The 18,726-nt window shown below is 42.4% G+C and overlaps 1 protein-coding gene across 3 annotated transcripts; it reads right to left on the reverse strand.

Moving 5' to 3' along the window:
• On the reverse strand, window positions 1-18,726 carry LOC118394838 (alanine aminotransferase 2-like). 3 transcript variants are annotated; one of them, XM_035788422.2, is made up of 12 exons: window positions 18,558-18,726; window positions 17,907-18,098; window positions 8,775-8,864; window positions 8,432-8,540; window positions 8,090-8,223; window positions 7,705-7,948; window positions 7,435-7,514; window positions 5,202-5,338; window positions 4,749-4,923; window positions 1,461-1,616; window positions 1,005-1,117; window positions 1-794 (listed from the first exon to the last, which is right to left on the reverse strand). In XM_035788422.2, exons 2-12 carry the CDS (start codon window positions 18,042-18,044, stop codon window positions 704-706), a joined length of 1,467 nt encoding a protein of 488 aa, XP_035644315.1. In that variant the 5' UTR covers window positions 18,045-18,098; window positions 18,558-18,726; the 3' UTR covers window positions 1-703. The 3 variants fall into 3 exon arrangements, with proteins under 3 accessions (XP_035644315.1, XP_035644316.1, XP_035644314.1); XM_035788423.2 differs by having other exon boundaries at window positions 17,907-18,093; window positions 18,558-18,724; XM_035788421.2 differs by lacking the exon at window positions 18,558-18,726 and having other exon boundaries at window positions 17,907-18,551.

Consider the following 18,726-nt stretch of genomic DNA (forward strand, 5'->3'; position numbering starts at 1 on the left):
AAGAGGCAAAAATGTTGTATTTATGTAGCAAATATAATAAAATCATATTTCAATTAAAATCATTATGTGAAAGCTTCTCTTACATAATACTATCTTATACAGTGCCTTACTACCAATACTGACAACATTTCTACAGAGTCTGGAAATATTCTAGTAGCTCTTTCCATTTCATACACTACTACTAGTCCAGCGTCGCTCAGTTGGTAGAGCATGGTGCATGCGACGCCAGGGTTGTGGGTTTGATTCCCATGGGGGACCAGTATGAAAATGTATGCTCTCACTACTGTAAGTTGCTCTGGTTAAGAGTGTGTGCTCGATGACTAAAATGTACTATACTGTCATACTGGCCTTGACTTGTGTGATCATGCCACACAAGTGTGTGCACAGACACACAACCGAGGTGACAATGAACATCAATTCAATCAAGTTATTATGTGTGTCAGATAACATTAAAAAAACTCCAACTCCAAACTAAGTCTCCTTGGTGTTCACAACCACTACATTTTTACATGTACAGTCTGTGATTCCACCATTCCTTGGAATCTTGTAGGCCTAGGAGTTAAAGTGCATTGTCATGGTGACCGAAGATGTAGGCACTTATTGACAGATGATTTCTGATAGGTTGGTTGGTAGATTGTGCACATACTGGTCTGTGTCCTATTCTCTTCTGATTTGGTGAAAGTTAGGAAGTTAAGGAGGATGATTAAGAGTACTGCCGAGTGAATTTCTGGTGGAACTCCTTCACTTTAGCCAGTAAGAGCTTCAGCTTGTCTGTGGGTGGCAGAATGGTCATCCTGGAACAAGGAGGGAGAAAATGAAAGAGAACATCATTAAAGAGCTGTAAAATAAATAGTATACTCCACACCGTGGTAATCTACAACAGCTTGGACTTAATGGATGACAGACGTTACTTATGTTGCACACATTCCTACTTTGGGATGTATGCCCATTTTATGCTGAGAGAGGTTGTGATAACATGTTTGAGTAAACTGCGATGGCCATACCTGAAGTGGTAGGTCCCGTCTTTCTGTCCAAAGCCACTTCCCGGCACCAGACAGATGCCAGTCTCCTCCAACATCTTCATACAGTAGAACATGTCCGGTGCCTGGCCCAGAGTCTGGAGAGAGAAGCAGAAATGACAGCATTAAAGCAGGCTCAGAAGCATAAGTGAATTACGGTATTGCAGTAGGTTCACACGTCCATAGAGTAAGTATTTCACAACCAGATTTTTACAAAAGGGTTTTGTTTCAAATGTCTTGCTTAATGTTTCTAGCCCTCTTTTATTAAAGCCTTTTCTTCGAAACGGTTGCTCACTGTAAAAGAGCGTTGTGATTTTTATCTGTAAATGAAAAGCGCTCTTCAAATGCAATTTATTATTAAAATAAAATGGAAATTAATTTCCTGAATTTGACTTGTTTCAGTTCCTAACAGCAGAGCAGAAGTAATTTGGGCTGACTAACCTTCGCCTCTTTGATGGCTTTCTGAGGCAGGCTGATGTTGGGGAACGAGTACATGGCTCCCTGGACAGGGTTACAGGTGATCCCAGGTACAGTGTTCAAAATTTCCTCTGTCAACTTGGCCTTCTCTGCCAGCAGACTGAGGGTTGCTGTTCGCTCCTGAACACAGGGAAGATGGTGTGTGCGTGTGTGTGTGTGTTTGATTTTGCGAATGGGCCACATACAGTGAGGTCCGAAATTATTGACACGCTTCACAAAGATGAACAAAAATGAATTATTTATTTTATACTGTCAAATACTGATCTACAGTACTAGTCAAAGGTTTGAACACACCTACTCATTCAATGGTTTTTCTTTATTTTTACTATTTTCTACATTGTAGAATTATAGTGAAGAAATCAAAACTATGAAATAACACCTATTGAATCATGTAGTAACCAAAAAAGTGTTAAACAAATCACGCCTCTTGCATATATTTGTATTTGAGTAGCCACCCTTCGCCTTGATGACAGCTTTGCACACTCTTGACGTTCTCTTAACCAGCTTCATGAGGTAGCCACCCTGGAATGCATTTCAATTAACAGGTGTGCCTTGTTAAAAGTTGATTTGTGGAATTCCTTTCCTCCTTAACGCATTTGAGCCAATCAATTGTCTTGTGACAACGTAGGGGTGGTAAACAGAAGATAGCCCTATTTGGTAAAAGACCAAGTCCATATTATTGCAAGAACAGCTCAAATAAGCACAGAGAAACAAAAGCATCATTATTTTAGGACCTTTTTTTCTTTCTTTACCTTTATTTAACTAGGCAAGTCAGTTAAGAACAAATTCTTATTTACAATGACAGCCTACTCCACCCAAACCTGGACGACACTGGGCCAATTGTGGGTCTAATTGTGACCCTATGGGTCTCCCAATCACGGCCGGATGTGATTCAGCCTGGATTCAAACCAGGTACTGTAGTGGCGCCTCTTGCACTGAGATGCAGTGCCTTAGACCGCTGCGCCACTCGGGAGCCCAATGAAGGTCAGTCAATCCGGAACATTTCAAGAACTTTGAAATTTTCTTCAAATGCAGTCGCAAAAGCGCTATGATGAAACTGGCTCTCATGAGGACCGCCACAGGCAAGGAAGACCCAGAGTTACCTCTGCTGCAGAGGATTAGTTCATTAGAGTTACCAGCCTCAGTAATTGCAGACCAAATAAATGCTTCACAGAGTTTAAGTAATAGACACATCTCAACATCAACTGTTCAGAGGAGACGGCGTGAATCAGGCCTTCATGGTCGAATTGCTGCAAAGAAAACATTACTAAAGGACACAAATAATAAGAAGAGACTTCCTTGGGAAACATAAGATAAGGTCAGATAAGTACAAATTAGATTTTTGGTTCCAACTGTCGTGTCTTTGTGAAACGCTGAGTAGGTGAATGGATGATCTCTGCAAATGTGGTACCCACCATGAAGCATGGAGGAGGTGTGAGGGTGTGGGGGTGCTTTGCTGGTGACACTGTCTGTGATTTATTTACAATTCAAGGCACACTTAGCCAGCATGGCTACCACAACATTCTGCAGCGATACACCATCCCATCTGGTTTGAGCTAAGTGGGACTATTATTTGTTTTTCAACAGAACAATGACCCAACACACCTCCAGGCTGTGTACGGGCTATTTGACCAAGAAGGAGAGTGATGGAATGCTGCATCAGATGACCTGGCCTCCTCAATCACCCTACCTCAACCCAATTGAGATGGTTTGGTATAAGTTGGAATGCAGAGGGAAGGAAAAGCAGCCAACAAGTGCTCAGCATTCCAGGTGAAGCTGGTTGAGAGAATGCCAAGAGTGTGCAAAGCTATCATCAAGGAAAATGGTGACATCTTTGAAGAATTTAATTATATATGTTTTATTTATTTAACCTTTAACCTCAAATATAAAATATATTTGATCTTTGTTTAACACTTTTTGGGTTACTACATGATTCGATATGTTTTATTTCATAGTATTGATGTCTATTATTCTACAATGTAGAAAACTGTAAAAAATAATGAAAAATACTTGAATGACTAGGAGTGTCCAAACTTTTGACGGGTATTGTATATTGTATGCAAAACAAATTATACAATTGCCTAGAGAAAGCATAAAGTCATGTTTTTTCCCCCTCAAAAATGAACTCTTACATTACCAATGCATTAGCTTGCGAGGAAAACGGCACTGAGCCTTTTTCTAAAATGTTCTTAGCTCATTCCTCCATACAGAATCCTTCCAGATCCTTGATGTCCTTAGTCTGTGCTTAAGGACTGCCCTCTTCAATTCAAACCACAGGTTTTCAATGGGTTTCAAGTCTGGAGACTGAGATGGCTTTTTGCTAAATGTAAACTTTGTGGCCAATTAACAATGTATTTGTGGATTTTAATGTGTGCTTGGGGATATTGTCTTGCTGTAAGATCCACTTGTGGCCAAGTTTCAGCCTCCTGGCAGAGGCGAACAGGTTTTAGGATAACATGTCCTGGTTCTGGGTAAAGTTCATGATGCCGTTGACAATAACAAGGGCCACAGTACCAGTGGAAGCAAAATAGCCCCAAAATATTCCAGATCGACCACCATATTTTACAGTAGGTATAGGGTTATTTTGCTCTTATGCATTCTCATTTCGACACCAAACCCACCACTGGTGTGCGTGGCCAAAGAGCTCTATTTTTATGTAATTTGCCCAAAGCCCCCGTTCCAATCCAAGTGCCAATGCCATTTAGCGAACTCCAGGCGTTAACATTTGTTAGATGACGTGAAAATAGAGCTCTTAGGCTACACACAGCAGTGGTGGGTTTGGCATCTAAATGAGAATGCACGAGCAGAAAAGAACCCCACACCTACTGTAAACTATGGCGGTCGATCTTTGATGCGATGTGGTTTGAATTGAAGAGGGCAGTCCAGAAGCGTAGACGAAGGGTATCAAGGCGGAGGCAACCATTTTGAAAACAGGGGTGTCAATCATTTTTACCCCTATCTTTTTTGAGAAAAAAAAGTTTAACTTGTTAAACAAAATCTGTCTCTGAGCAATTGTATTAGTATAAAATAATATAATTTCCCCAAAATTCTTTTGGAGCACACAATATTGCTCAGAATTTGTTTTATTTATTCATACAGACATTTTTGCTCATCTTTATCAAGGATGTCAATCATTTCGGAGCCCCAATGTACTGTATGTTAAATATGTGTCCCTGTCAATGTTAACAGTCGGGTAAGTCATTTTCTATCAAAAAAAATGTCTGTTAAATAACCATATAACCAAATGATTACCTTCATGAAGGTGGTGTACGAAGGTTCTCCTGGCTGTGGGGAGTTGACCACCAGGTCCATTAGAGCCTGACCAGGGACGGCGGGACACAGTCTGACCGACACCAGCTTAATGAGCTGGGCTTTCACCTCTGGGTCCATGTTGATCACCTCCATGTAACCCCCACGGAAACCACACCTGGGGGAGCAAAAGGGGGAGACCAGTTACAGCACAGTGGTTCTTAAAGCAACGCATCACCGTACCATTACCATATCTATCGGCGATACAGGATATACTGGTTTAAATGAAGCCATATGATGGTTGATATGTCAAGTCAGGTTACTGAGTATTGCTCTTGAGGTTTCTACAGAAAATAATGCAGATTCATACCCAGTCCTCTTGGCCTGCTTGTGTATCGTTTGTGAACGGTTCAGGTTATGAGCATGAAAGAGCGAGAGTGGGAGAAAATGTCTTACTCTCCCATGTAGCACTTGGAGGTGGAGTGGAAAGACACCAGCTCTACAGTGTTTGAGTACTGTGGTCCCAACTCAAACAGCACCTTCTTAAAGGAATGGAACTGACAACCCTCCGCATACACATTATCCTGGTACACCTGAGGGACAGGAGAGGAGAGAAGGGGATGTTAGTGGTATACGTAAAGGTATGCACAGTTGAAATTGTGTTTGTGAGGAGGATCAGGATGGTATTGGTAAGGGACAGATCTAAATTTACCAGGGGGAAGGCAGAGGCTGGTCCAACTCAAGCTGTCCTTAAAAAATGCGCCCCCTTCTTCAAAGTCAATTTTTTTTCACATGACCCTCCCCTTGTACTGTCAAATCTATTTAACAACCTCCCCCCTCATAGGATTAACTCAAAATAATGTTTATGATCACAAATAACTAACTGTAGCGACCCTGTGTTTATAAATGTGGATATCTACTTTGCTTTTTTGTCACAGTCAATGCCACACACACTATGAAATAACACATATGGAATCATGTAGTAACCAAAAAAAAGTGTTAAACAAATCCAAATATATTTTATATTTACATTCTTCAAAGTAGCCACCCTTTGAACAATCTTGGAATTATCTCAACCAGCTTCACCTGGAATGCACTTCAAGGGTGCCTTGTTTACAAGGGTGCCTTGTTAATTTGTGGAATTTCTTTCCTCCTTAATGCATTTGAGCCAATCAGTTGTGTTTTGACAAGGTAGAGGTGGTATACAGAAGATAGCCCTATTTGGTAAAAGACCAAGTATATATTATGGCAAGAACAGCTCAAATAAGCAAAGAGAAACGACAGTCCATCATTACTTTAAGACATGACGGTCAGTCAATCTGGAACATTTCTTTAAGTGCGGTCGCAAAAACCATCAAGCGCTATGATGAAACTGGCTCTCATGAGGACCGTCACAGGAAAGGAAGACCCAGAGTTACCTCTGCTGCAGAGGATTGATTGGTTCATTAGAGTTACCAGCCTCAGAAATTGCAGACCAAATAAATGCTTCACAGAGTTTAAGTAACAGACTCATCTCAACATCAACTGTTCAGAGGAGACCGTGTGAATCAGGCTTTCAGGGTCTTATTGCTGCAAAGAAACCACTGCTAAAAAACACCAATAATAAGAAGAGACTTGCTTGGACCAAGAAACACAAGCAATGGACATTAGACCGGTGGAAATCTATCCTTTCGTCTGATGAGTACAAATTCGAGAATTTTGGTGTCTTTGTGAAATGCTGAGTAGGAGAACGGATGATCTCCGCATGTGTGGTTCCCACCGTGAATTATGGAGGAGTTGGTGTGGTGGTGTGGGGGTGCTGTGCTGGTGACACTGTCAGTGATTTATTTCGAATTCAAGGCACACTTAACCAGCATGGCTACCACAGCATTCTGCAGCAATACCACATGAATTACACATGTGTTATTTCATAGTTATGATGTCTTCACTATTATTCTACAATGTAGAATATTGTAAAAATAAAGTAAAACCCTTGAATGAGTTGGTGTGTCCAAACATTTTGACTGGTACTGTATGTAATTATGTTAATAAATTAAATAATGTCTAGGCTTTTCGGAAAAATTTGACATATACAGACATAGCCTACAAATGTGAAGTCTGTTCTACCATTAAACTTCGCCTGGGATCGCATAAGGCACATCTATTTAATAGTAAAGTGGGTACAATCAAAATGGGATGAATGGTGACCTATCCTGACTTTTTGTCGGCCTACAGGCTATTTTGTTGGTATTAAACTGTCACAGTCAGAAAAGGTGAAGAATGTATTCTGCAATGATCAAGGAAGGACATGTAATAAATCATTGGGAATAGATTTCTAATTGTTTTTCGAACGCAACGATAAAATGTATTCATTTTCGCACTTCTCACTAACAGCATATGATTGCATCTCGTTATTATATTTAGCAACAGATGTTTTGTTTGTTATAAGTCATCATATATTCCCTATTTGCAGAAAGCTACTAGGCAACTTTTTGACGTCTTGCAAAGCAATACTTCAACCATTAGAAACTGTGCGTATGCGTGGTCTAAAGTTGGCGGGACGATAAAGCACATTCTTACATCAAGTTCAGTTTTTAGAAATGCCAACTTTTACGTGACAACTGGCACACGCATGTTTCGGGGCATATTTTATGGGTACTCAACCTTTATAAACGAGGGCCCAGTTCTTGACCTTGCCTGATTAGTTTACCTCATCAGCCATCAGGAAGAGATGCTCCTTAGCAGCGAATCGGATCACATCCTCAATGCACTGTCTACTCTGGACCTGACCTATTACAGAGGAGGAGAGGGAAAGGTTCAGATTCATATTGGCAGAACTGGACATTTTGGTTTATGTCTAAGTGGGATCTCTGTCCTCTGGCGCCGTCTAGTGACATGACTGGGAGGACTGTGAAATCGCTATGTCAACCTATACATGACGCATCATGAATTCCGTATGTGTTAAGCTTCGGCTACTTACCAGTGGGGTTTCCAGGGTTGATGATGCAGAGGACTTTGGGGTTGCAGTGCTTCCTGGCCTCCGCTAGGGAGCGCTCCAGCTCACTGAGGTCCATGCTCCAGCACTTCTCCTCATTCAGGTAGTAGTTGACCTGCACAGCACCCAGCTCAGCCAGAGCAGCTGAGTACAGAGGGTACTGAGGGATGGAGATCATCACCCCTGTCTTCGACGCACCCTCACCACACACCAACAGCTTCAGCATAGTCTGGGAGAGAGAGGGGAGCAAAGGAGGACCGATGGGTGCATCTCAAGTCTAGAGTCCTCAACGCTCTCCTCCTGCCCTCCCCTTTATCTGCAGTGAGAAGTTTACTTGAAAAATCGAATTGTTTGATTTTTGAGTTTTTACCACGATGCCGTCGCTGGCGCCGCTGGTGAGGTAGACGTTGTCTGGGTCACAGGGCACGCCCCCGTCCCGACGCTCGATGTAGCGAGCTACGTCCTGCCGCACACAGTCTATTCCCTGACTGGCACTGTACGCACCTGAGAGAGAGGGAGAGAGAGAGAGACTCAATACACTGCGACTCTCCAGGATCGGGGTTGGCCACCCTAGACTGCGCAAGGTCATTCATTGCTTATGCAGACACTAACAGGCTGACACAGGCTTATTGGCTAAAATATCCCCTTTGTGTATTTTATCTTAACTTACATCCTTCCAATACACAATCAATCAAGTATCTGAACAACATACCCAAACTTCTCCCTCCACAAGCCTGCAGAATGCGGCGCGCTCTGCTTTTGGCATCCTCTGGAAACATATTGTCCTTCAAGAGTTCCGGGTAGGAGCAGAGTGCCAAGACCTTGAGGAGGAAAAGAGGACAGCGAGAGCTAGGTGAGGAACAGACAGGAATTGATGCAGGATAATGTACACAAATCAGCATGAAACCCTGCATGAATCTGCATGAAAATGTCACAACGTGATTTTGCCATAGACAGAACGGTTTCAAATGACAAAGGAGAATGAAAGACACCCTGCAGTCAAAAAGAGAGTTGTTTTAGATAAATGGTTTGGAACATAGTGGATAAAAGCAGACCTGGCGGAAGAAGGTGATTGGCTGCTGGCCCATGGCATGGGCGTCACCGATATTGGCCTTGATGACCTCAGTGAAGGGCTTCTTCACTCCCTGCAGGACAGAGAAACAAGACACAAAACAATGAGAGAGGCAGAGAGAGAATGAAACAATTAGGGCAAGGAAGAAAGAGAGGGATGAATACAATGTGTTCTTGGGAAACACTCTTTTCACACCACTTCGATTCCCTGTTCTTGGGAAACACTCTTCACTCCATTTCGATACCGAAGTGACTTTTTCATTGAAGGTTAGGGGAACTTGCGCAGCAGGTTAGGAGACTGAGGTTGAGGTTAGGAAAATGGTTAGGGATATCAAAAGTGCTCTTTGTATCGAAGTGGTGTGAAAAGAGTGTGTCCCATGCGTTCTTGGGTCACAGGGGTGTGCAGGGGATAAAGGGAGTCCAATACTTTACTTTATTCTTTATAAACTCATAATTAACCATGTATAACTACTTATCTGAGCGCGTCCCTCTCAGTAAGACATGAGTATGAGGTCACTTGCTGCTGGAATATGAGGTCACGTCTAAAGTTAACCCGGTACCGGGCCGAAAAATGAATGGAAGTGAATGGGGCAGTTCCACATTAAAGGTTTACAGATAATTCCACATGTAACTTTTATTTTATTTTCTGAGCTTTCTTATATCTCTCAGATATTGGACAGACACTTCAAAACATACTTCCTTTATTTTTACACTGTTTTTCCATGTATGAATCTGTTATTCAATGCGTTTCTATAAGTTAATAGGCCAAATTCAATATTTCATCAAATCATTTTTATATAGATATTTTTTTTTATACCTACATGGGTCCTAAAATTCAAAATAAAATAGCTAAACGATCCTTGGTATGACAATCGTAAAACAATTCCAGATGTTAGTTTAGTAGAAACCCAGCCCTGAGCCCTGAGACCTTTAAATAGACAACCCTTAAAGCCAAACAGCTCTTCATAATTTCATGTGTTTTTACATAAACTCTCAAGCACAGATACAAAATCAGGTTTAGTCTTTGCCAGGAGAAATGACTTGGCAGCCTGCATTGGTTTAATATGTGCTTTCCTCATCCCTTGCTTTTAGGTCCTAAAATGTAGGACATCACAGGAGACCTTTTGCCAGGCCGTCGTTGTCCTTAATTGACTTGCCTGGTTAAATAAAGACTAAATTAAATAATACCACAAGAAAAAGATAAAACACATGAGTGACAGAATCCAATTTGAGCTTTTCCAATGTTAGGGTTTCCAACTGTACACACTTACCTACAAACACATCATATGCGTGTTTGGGAGCAGAGTGGAGGAAGTCAAAACAAGTTGTTCAGCCCAACTACTGTATATTTTAACATATTAAAGGAGAGAAAATGCTGTCTGGAAAGCAAAAAGAAACACACAGTCCCATGCTGGCTGCTGCCTGGGAGGCTTGTCAAGTGATATATCAGCTAGTTTCCAGCTGTAGAAACAGACGACAAGTGTAAAGTAGGTGTCAAATGCCGTGTAAAAAAAACAGACTGCAAAACAGAACTGGTCATGGAGATGGGAAAAAAATATTAATTTGGGGAGGTTGTCAAGGAATGGTGATGAAATGATGTTCTTATAGGCCAATGGTAACACTAGCTGTCTGTTCCCTTTTCTCTGTCCTTAGGCTCCTCAGTGAGTGTCCAGATGCTTGGTATTTGACAACATGGACAGTGGATCAGTGGCCACAAGTGTAACTCATTCAAACCCAGTGGGAAGCAAAGCAGCCCTGCTGTTGTTCTACCCACCAGAGACTTTATCCAATCTAATTGGGCCAGCTGGACCAGCAATGACCACCAAAGTTCACAACAGAAAATAAACCTCCTACATTCCCATTGGTCACAAGACAGAGGTGTCTCTCAGTTCAGACCAATCACAAACAGCAGGGGAGTGACACCCACTGAATTACAAAGGACCTCCTCACATTCCATTCATACGGAGAGTAGAGAGCAGTTTACATTTTACTGCAACGAGATATGTTGCAACAACCAAAAAAAATCAACAAGTGACGAGAGTATGTTTTATTAAAATAAAAGTGCACAAAAATAACTACAAAAATCAGTCCCCCTCTTTTTCTGGGAACTTTTAAAGTATTTTTAAGTGTTCTAAGTGCTACTAATCAGGTATTTTATCTCAGGGAGTCTTTTTACATTGTCACATAAAGACCACATTGCAGGCCCCTTGTTGAAAAACCTTCACTGATTAGGCCATGTGGCTCTTGTCAGAGTACTTACTGCCTGTTGCATGTTCTTCATAAGATGATTGAGACTAGCCTACAGTTGATTTTGCCCATTCTCTCTCTACCTCCTTACCCAGTTCTCTAGTTATTTATTTTTATTTTTTTGCTCTTTCTGCGTGTGTAAGTTTATTTGCCTCTTTTTCTGTCTCTGGTAAGTAGCATTCTAATTGTTCCGGCAAAACAAATTCAAAGTCTGGCAAAATAAAGTTACAACCTCATGGCTACTAGTTTACTCTTCAAAATTAGCGAAGTAGCAGAGGCAGGAGATGAAATGTAATGTCTTTCATTCATTAAAAGAAAGTCACAGTGTGCCGTGCTACTCAGCAATCCTCCTGCAGTCTCCATGGAGACCACTGGGGCGGTAGAATGTATCTCCATGGGCCTCTATAGCCTGGTCCTCGAGCTGTTATTGGGTTGAAGTTGTTTTGCTCACATTCTACTTAGTGTTTTTTCTCTTCCTGCTAGGCTAAGAGGGGAATTAACTAATGACGGCAATTTAAGTCGTATCAGATTTCAGGAAATGAACTTTATCTACACCTGAAACATTACAGTTCATCTGAGCCCTCAAAATAGGCATGTGTGTTAGTAGGAGAAAATAGAGAGAGGGTGAAATGGGGATAGAGAGGGAGTGGAGAAAAAGAGAATGTATTTTGTGTGAAAGTGGGTGTTCCTTCCTTACCTTTTTTTAAAGCAAGCAAGTGAATGTAGGCTTTGTGCCCTGTTTTCACAAAGAAATCGAACACCCATCAGAGCTCAGTATGAAAATCAGGTTAGACTTGGAATAGCCTACAGCTAGTTCACCTGATACAGCACAGATTAACAAGTTTCATATTTTCAACCTTTTTGGAGGTTCCCCTAAATAACATAACAGACTTGTTTTCAGATTTTTTTGGTGTATTTTTTTTTAATACCTTTATTTAACGAGGCAAGTCAGTTAGAGAACAAATTCTTATTAACAATGACGGCCTACCCTGGCCAAACACGGATGAAGTTGGGACAATTGTGTGCCGCCCTATTGGACTCGTCAGCTTCTATCTCAAGGCCATCAGACTGTTAAAAAGCCACCACTAACATTGAGTGGCTGCTGCCAACACACCGTCATTGACACTGACCCAACTCCAGCCACTTTAATAATGGGAATTGATGGGAAATGATGTAAATATATCACTAGCCACTTTAAACAATGCTACCTTATATAATGTTACTTACCCTACATTATTCATCTCATATGCATACGTATATACTGTACTCTATATCATCGACTGCATCTTTATGTAATACATGTATCACTAGCCACTTTAACTATGCCACTTTGTTTACTTTGTCTACATACTCATCTCATATGTATATACTGTACTCGATACCATCTACTGTATGCTGCCCTGTACCATCACTCATTCATATATCCTTATGTACATATTCTTTATCCCCTTACACTGTGTATAAGACAGTAGTTTTGAAATTGTTAGTTAGATTACTTGTTGGTTATCACTGCATTGTCGGAACTAGAAGCACAAGCATTTCGCTACACTCGCATTAACATCTGCTAACCGTGTGTATGTGACAAATAAAATTTGATTTGATTTGATTTTGATTTGTCAATCACGTCCGGATGTGATACAGCATGGATTTACAGGTGCTCAATATGATATAAGGATGTAATAACTTCTTATTAAACCCCTGATGTAGACTACTGAAAGACAAAAATCAACCATATCCAATTTTATTTGTCACATTCGCCGAATACAACAGGTGTTGTAGACCTTACCATGAAATGCTTACTTACAAGCCCTAACCAAAAATGCAGTTCAAGAAATGGAGTTAATTAAAAAAAAATATTGACTAAATAAAATGCAGTAAAAAATGTTATAAAAAGTAACACAATAAAATGACAATAACGAGGCTATATACAGGGGGCACCGGGAGCGAGTCAATGTTCGGGGGTACAGGTTAGTCAAGAAAATCTGTATATATAGGTAGGGGTAAAGTGACTATCCATAGATAATAAAGAAAATGTGGGCCTTCCTCTGACACCCTGCCAGGTATATAGGTCCTGGATGGCAGGAAGCTTGGCCCCAGTGATGTACTGGTCCTTACACACTACCCTCTGTAGTGCCTTACGGTCGGATGCCAAGCAGTTGCCATACCATGCGGTGATGCAACCGATCAGGATGATCTCGATGGTGCAGCTGTAGAACTTTTTGAGGATCTGGGGCCCCATGCCAAATCTTCATCCTTTGTCTTGCTCACATTGTCGCAGAGGTTGTTGTCCTGGCACCACACTGCCAGTTCTCTGACCTCCTCCCTATAGCATCGTTGTCGGTGATCGTTCACTGTTGAGTCATCAGCAAACTTAATGATGCAGTTGGAGTCATGCTTGGCCACACAGTCGTGGGTGAACAGGGAGTACAGGAGGGGACTAAGCACGCACCCCTGAGGGGCCCCAGTGTTGAGGATCAGCATGGCAGATGTGTTGTTGCCTACCCTTACTACCTGGGGCCGACTCTTCAGGAAGTCTAGGATCCAGTTGCAGAGGGAGGTGTTTAGTCCCAGGTTCATTAGCTTAGTGTTGAGCTTTGTGGGCACTATGGTGTTGAACATTGAGCTGTAGTCGATGAACAGCATTCTCACATAGGTGTTCCTTTTGTCCAGGTGGGATTACGGAGTGCAATTGAGATTGTGTCATCTGTGGATCTGTTGGGGCGGTATTCAAATTAGAGTGGGTCTAGGGTTTCCGGGATAATTGTGTTGATGTGAGCAAGGACCAGCCTTTCAAAGCACTTCATGGCTAACAACGTGAGTGCTATAGGGCGATAGTCATTTAGGGTGGTTACCATCACTTTCTTGGGCACAGGGACTATTGTGGTCTGCTTAAAGCATGTAGGTATTACAGACTCAGTCAGGGAGAGGTTGAAAATGTCAGTGAATACACTTGCCAGTTGGTCCGCGCATGCTCCGAGTACATGTCTTAGTAATCCGTCTGGGCCCTGTGGCCTTGTGAATGTTGGCCTGTTAAGGTCTTTCTCACATCGGCTACGGAGAGTGCGATCACACAGTCATCCAGAACAGCTGGTGCTCTCATGCATGCTTCATTGTTGCTTGCCTCGAAGCGAGCATAAAAGACATTTAGCTCGTCTGGTAGACTTGCGTCACTGGGTAGCTCACGGCTGGTTTCCCTTTGTAGTCCATATTAGTTTGCAAGCCCTGCCACATACGACAACACTTTCCCTGTTTGATGGTTTGTCTGAGGGCATAGCAGGATTTCTTATAAGAGTCCATATTAGTGTCCCGCTCCTTGAAAGTGGCAGCTCTAGCCTTTCGCTCGGTGCAGATGTTGCCTGTAATCCATGGCTTCTGGTTGGGATATGTATGTATGGTCATTGTGGGGACGACGTCATCGATACACTTATTGATGAAGCCGGTGACTGAGGTGGTATACTCCTCAATGATATTGGATGAATCACGGAACATATTCCAGTCTGTGCTAGTGAAACAGTCCTGTAGCATAGCAGCCGCGTCATCTGACCACTTCCGTATTGAGCGAGTCACTGGTACTTCCTGCTGTAGTTTTTGCTTGTTAGCAGGAATCAGGAGGATAGAATTATGGTCAGATTTGCCAAATGGAGGGTGAGGGAGAGCTTTGTATGCATTTCTGTGTGTGGAGTAAAGGTGGTCTATAGTTTTTTTCCTCTGGTTGCACATGTAACAGGCTGGTCGAAATGAGGTAAAACGGATTTAAGTTTGCCTGCATTAAAGTCCCCGGCCACTAGGAGTGCCGCTTCTAGATGGGCATTTTCTTGTTTGCTTATGGTTTTATACAGCTCGTTGAGTGCGGTCTTAGTACCAGCATCGGTTTGTGGTGGTGAGTAGACAGCTACGAATAATATAGATGAAAACTCTCTTGGTAAATAGTGTGGTCTACAGCTTTTCATGAGGAACTCTACCTCAGGCGAACAATACCTTGAGACTTCTTTAATATTAGACATTGCGCACCAGCTGTTATTGAAAAATAGACTCCCCCACCCCTCATCTTACCAGACGTAGCTGCTCTGTCCTTCTGATGCACGGAAAACCCATCTAGCTCTATATTATCCGTGTCGTCGTTCAGCATTGACTCAGTGAAACATAAGATATTACAGTTTTTAATATCCCTTTGGTAGGATAGTCTCGATCGCCGATCATCCAGTTTATTTTCCAGTGATTGCATGTTGGCCAATAGAACGGATGGTAGAGGCGGTTTATCTACTTGCTGACAAATTCTCCCAAGGCACCCTTAACTCCGCCCCTTGTATTTTCGTCTTTTCTTCATCCGAATGACAGGGATTTGGTTCTGGTCTCGGGAAAGCAGTATATCTTTTGTGTCGGACTCATTAAAAAAAACTTCTTCATCCAGTTCGAGGTGAGTAGCCGCTGTTCTGATGTCCAGAAGCTCTTTTCGGTCATAAGAGACAGTAGCAGCAACATTATGTACAAAATAAGTTCAACAATGTGAAAAAACGAACAAAATAGCACAGTTAGTTAGAAGCCCGTAAAACGGCAGCCATCATCTCCGGCGCCATTACCGGTAATAACCAACATCCCCTAACCCAGGTTGGCTCTTGGTTGGCTGGGGTGTTTGAGGATGACTCGGAACAAATAGTAGAGAGAAAATCCATTAATCCAAATTGTATTTGGGTAAAGCCCCAGGACCATCTGGTAAAGGTCACCATAATCATTACTATGATAGTCCCTCCATACCCTGCCGCAGCCAAAAAGCAACCCTCTTTCTCACACACACAGATACACATAGCTCGTCTTCCTGGAAAGAGCCACTCGGAGGGTCTGCTTTACACACCTGACTGAACTCAGTAAACTATGCTCTCTGGGTTTCCATGACAACTCTTGAAATTAAGTGAGAGGGGACGGGGATGGTGCAGGTAAGGGTTACACTGAGGGCAAGTACATAAAAACCAACTGGAAAATAACATTGACCTAAGAGGACTAAGTCTGACCAAAGTGTTTGACAATGTGGACAATATCAATAGATGTAGATTGGGGAACGGCACCTCAGTACCTCCAGGCTCTGATCAGGCCCTACACCCAAACAAGGGCACTGCGTTCATCCACCTCTGGCCTGCTCGCCTCCCTACCACTGAGGAAGTACAGTTCCCGCTCAGCCCAGTCAAAACTGTTCGCTGCTCTGGCCCCCCAATGGTGGAACAAACTCCCTCACGACGCCAGGACAGCGGAGTCAATCACCACCTTCCGGAGACACCTGAAACCCCACCTCTTTAAGGAATACCTAGGATAGGATAAGTAATCCTTCTCACCCCCCTTTAAGATTTAGATGCACTATTGTAAAGTGACTGTTCCACTGGATGTCATAAGGTGAATGCACCAATTTGTAAGTCGCTCTGGATAAGAGCGTCTGCTAAATGACTTAAATGTAATGTAGATTGATCTTGACTAAAACACAAATATTGCATTGTGTGCATGTGTACATTGTTGAAAAATGTACAGTATGATTGTAAAAATACATGTCAGTAGGCTACATCAAAATGTCAACAACCTACCTCTTCACTCTTGAGTGGGCTGTTAAATCTAGAAACACCACTCCACTAACTAGCAGCTGTAACATGATGACCAGCGAGTACCAACAATTTCACATGACAAATGTCGTACGACTGGAGGGGGGCTGGCGACTCTAGGAGTGATGAGTTGTTGCTTTTAAGAGAGTTAAAAGGAGACAGTGGCAATGGTCTGGGGGAAAGTGAGGATTTGACCCCTGATAGATTTTATACTGTACGCCATTGTGAGCTCAGAGGTTTAAATAGACTGAAACTGAAGTAAATCTCTGACTTTGACTTTGATCTTCCTCAGCTCCAATGAAAACGGATACTGTATAACCGAGAACAAACAGTGACAAGGGAGAGCGATTCAGAGGGAGTAAAAGAAAGAGAGATTGGGGAGAGCGTAATCTTCTACAACATAACAAATAAGGTCTTGGCTCAACATTGTTGAACAAATAACTACACAGGTGTCATAAGCAATCAGCGCTGTGGTGTTTTAACAGTAATTTGATTTCCGACGAGGGGTCAATCTGCTTGTGGGTGACACACTGGGTGTGTGAGCAAATGCACTCAAAAAGTATATATTTTGGTGAGCATTTAGGCTAGAGGGCAAAAGGCAGAGCAAGCAAAGGGCATGACAAATGCTTCTCAAGCCATTGGAAACCAGTTATTTCTGACATTTTAGGGGGGTTCAAATACTTCTGGCAATTTTAACACATAAATGGATTAGCCTAACCCGCCACAGTTCTTAATCTTAGCCTATCTATTTATTTTAAAATCACCCAAGTTTGGTAGCAGACAGCAAACATGTTTGATACAGGGATAGACTGTTTTAGCATGCATATCTGATTGGATATAGCATTTGATTACTGAATTGTCAGCCTCAATTTACTTCAGAGTTGCTTCTTTTACATTTTTTACATTTAAGTCATTTAGCAGACGTTCTTATCCTTTATTCTTTCTGGGAGCTAATCAGGAACATTTCTGGGAAATCTTTAGCTGGGGACATGTCACCAAAATCGTCTGGTCACCCTATATCACACAAGCCTATGGGCCTAGGCTACATGTCACTGCTGTAGTTGCAGATCCAGAAAAACGGAGCCATTGAGGCCACCTGAAACTTGTTTAAAAGTCAGACTGTTGCAATTTGTCTAGGTGAGACAGACGGCGCATGTCAGTGAGAGATTGCAAACTGCTGTATATTTCAGATTGAGAGAAACAAATGATTTGCACAATTTAAAAACAAATGGGAAAAAAAGAAAATAATGATTTAAGAAAGTTACATTTTATTGTTAAGCATACCTCTCTCAGCTCCTTCTCGATCTGCACCGCGCGCTGCACAATGGGTCCGCGCACGGCATACTCCACATTCTTCACATTGGGGTTCATGGTGTCGATGGTCAAAACCTTGTTCTGGGAGAACACTGCATTCTCGGTCATTTTCTCTTGGACAAGTCCACGCGGCCTTTCACTGACTCCTGAAAGTGCTCTACTCTGGGAAGAGAAAGGTGACAGCGGAGAGGGGATCATCACTGAGCGGACACCAGAGGTGAGGTGTCCCGCGGGGTATTGTGCCCCATTGCCGAAAAAACGGTAATTTTCTCTGGTTATAACGCGCAAACTTTTGGATGACAACATTTGCCCTATGCGCGAAGCAGACATGTCACAATATTATATCTCGTTACGTTAGTTGTGAAGCGCTGCTACCAACCCCACGCTCAATGAATGCACACAGACAGACAACTGTGTGTTGTCCAACTGGCAAACTTTTAAATATTTTTTTAAAGCAGGCCAGACCTTTGTACCTTACAATTTCCACAACCCTGTTATTCACAGGCTGGGGCACTATTTTCAACCTGAAATGTATGTCTTCTGCACAGTACATATATTGTAACATTACTCCCCCATGTGAGTTTTATTCAACCTCCATCCCCTCATTTCCCCATTACGCACCGATAAATTGTCCGTCAGGATAAGATCTCCAGTTTCCGAAACGACAGACACAAGCGACACGCATATGCGAGGAGATCTGGGGCAGCTTCAAACTTTCACCCTTTCCGTGCAACTCCTTCTCTTTCGATGGTCAACACACACCCGGCGGCGCGCTCTAACCTATTGGGTG

The sequence above is a fragment of the Oncorhynchus keta genome, chromosome 15, assembly GCF_023373465.1.
Source record: "Oncorhynchus keta strain PuntledgeMale-10-30-2019 chromosome 15, Oket_V2, whole genome shotgun sequence".
Taxonomy (NCBI): Eukaryota; Metazoa; Chordata; class Actinopteri; order Salmoniformes; family Salmonidae; genus Oncorhynchus; species Oncorhynchus keta.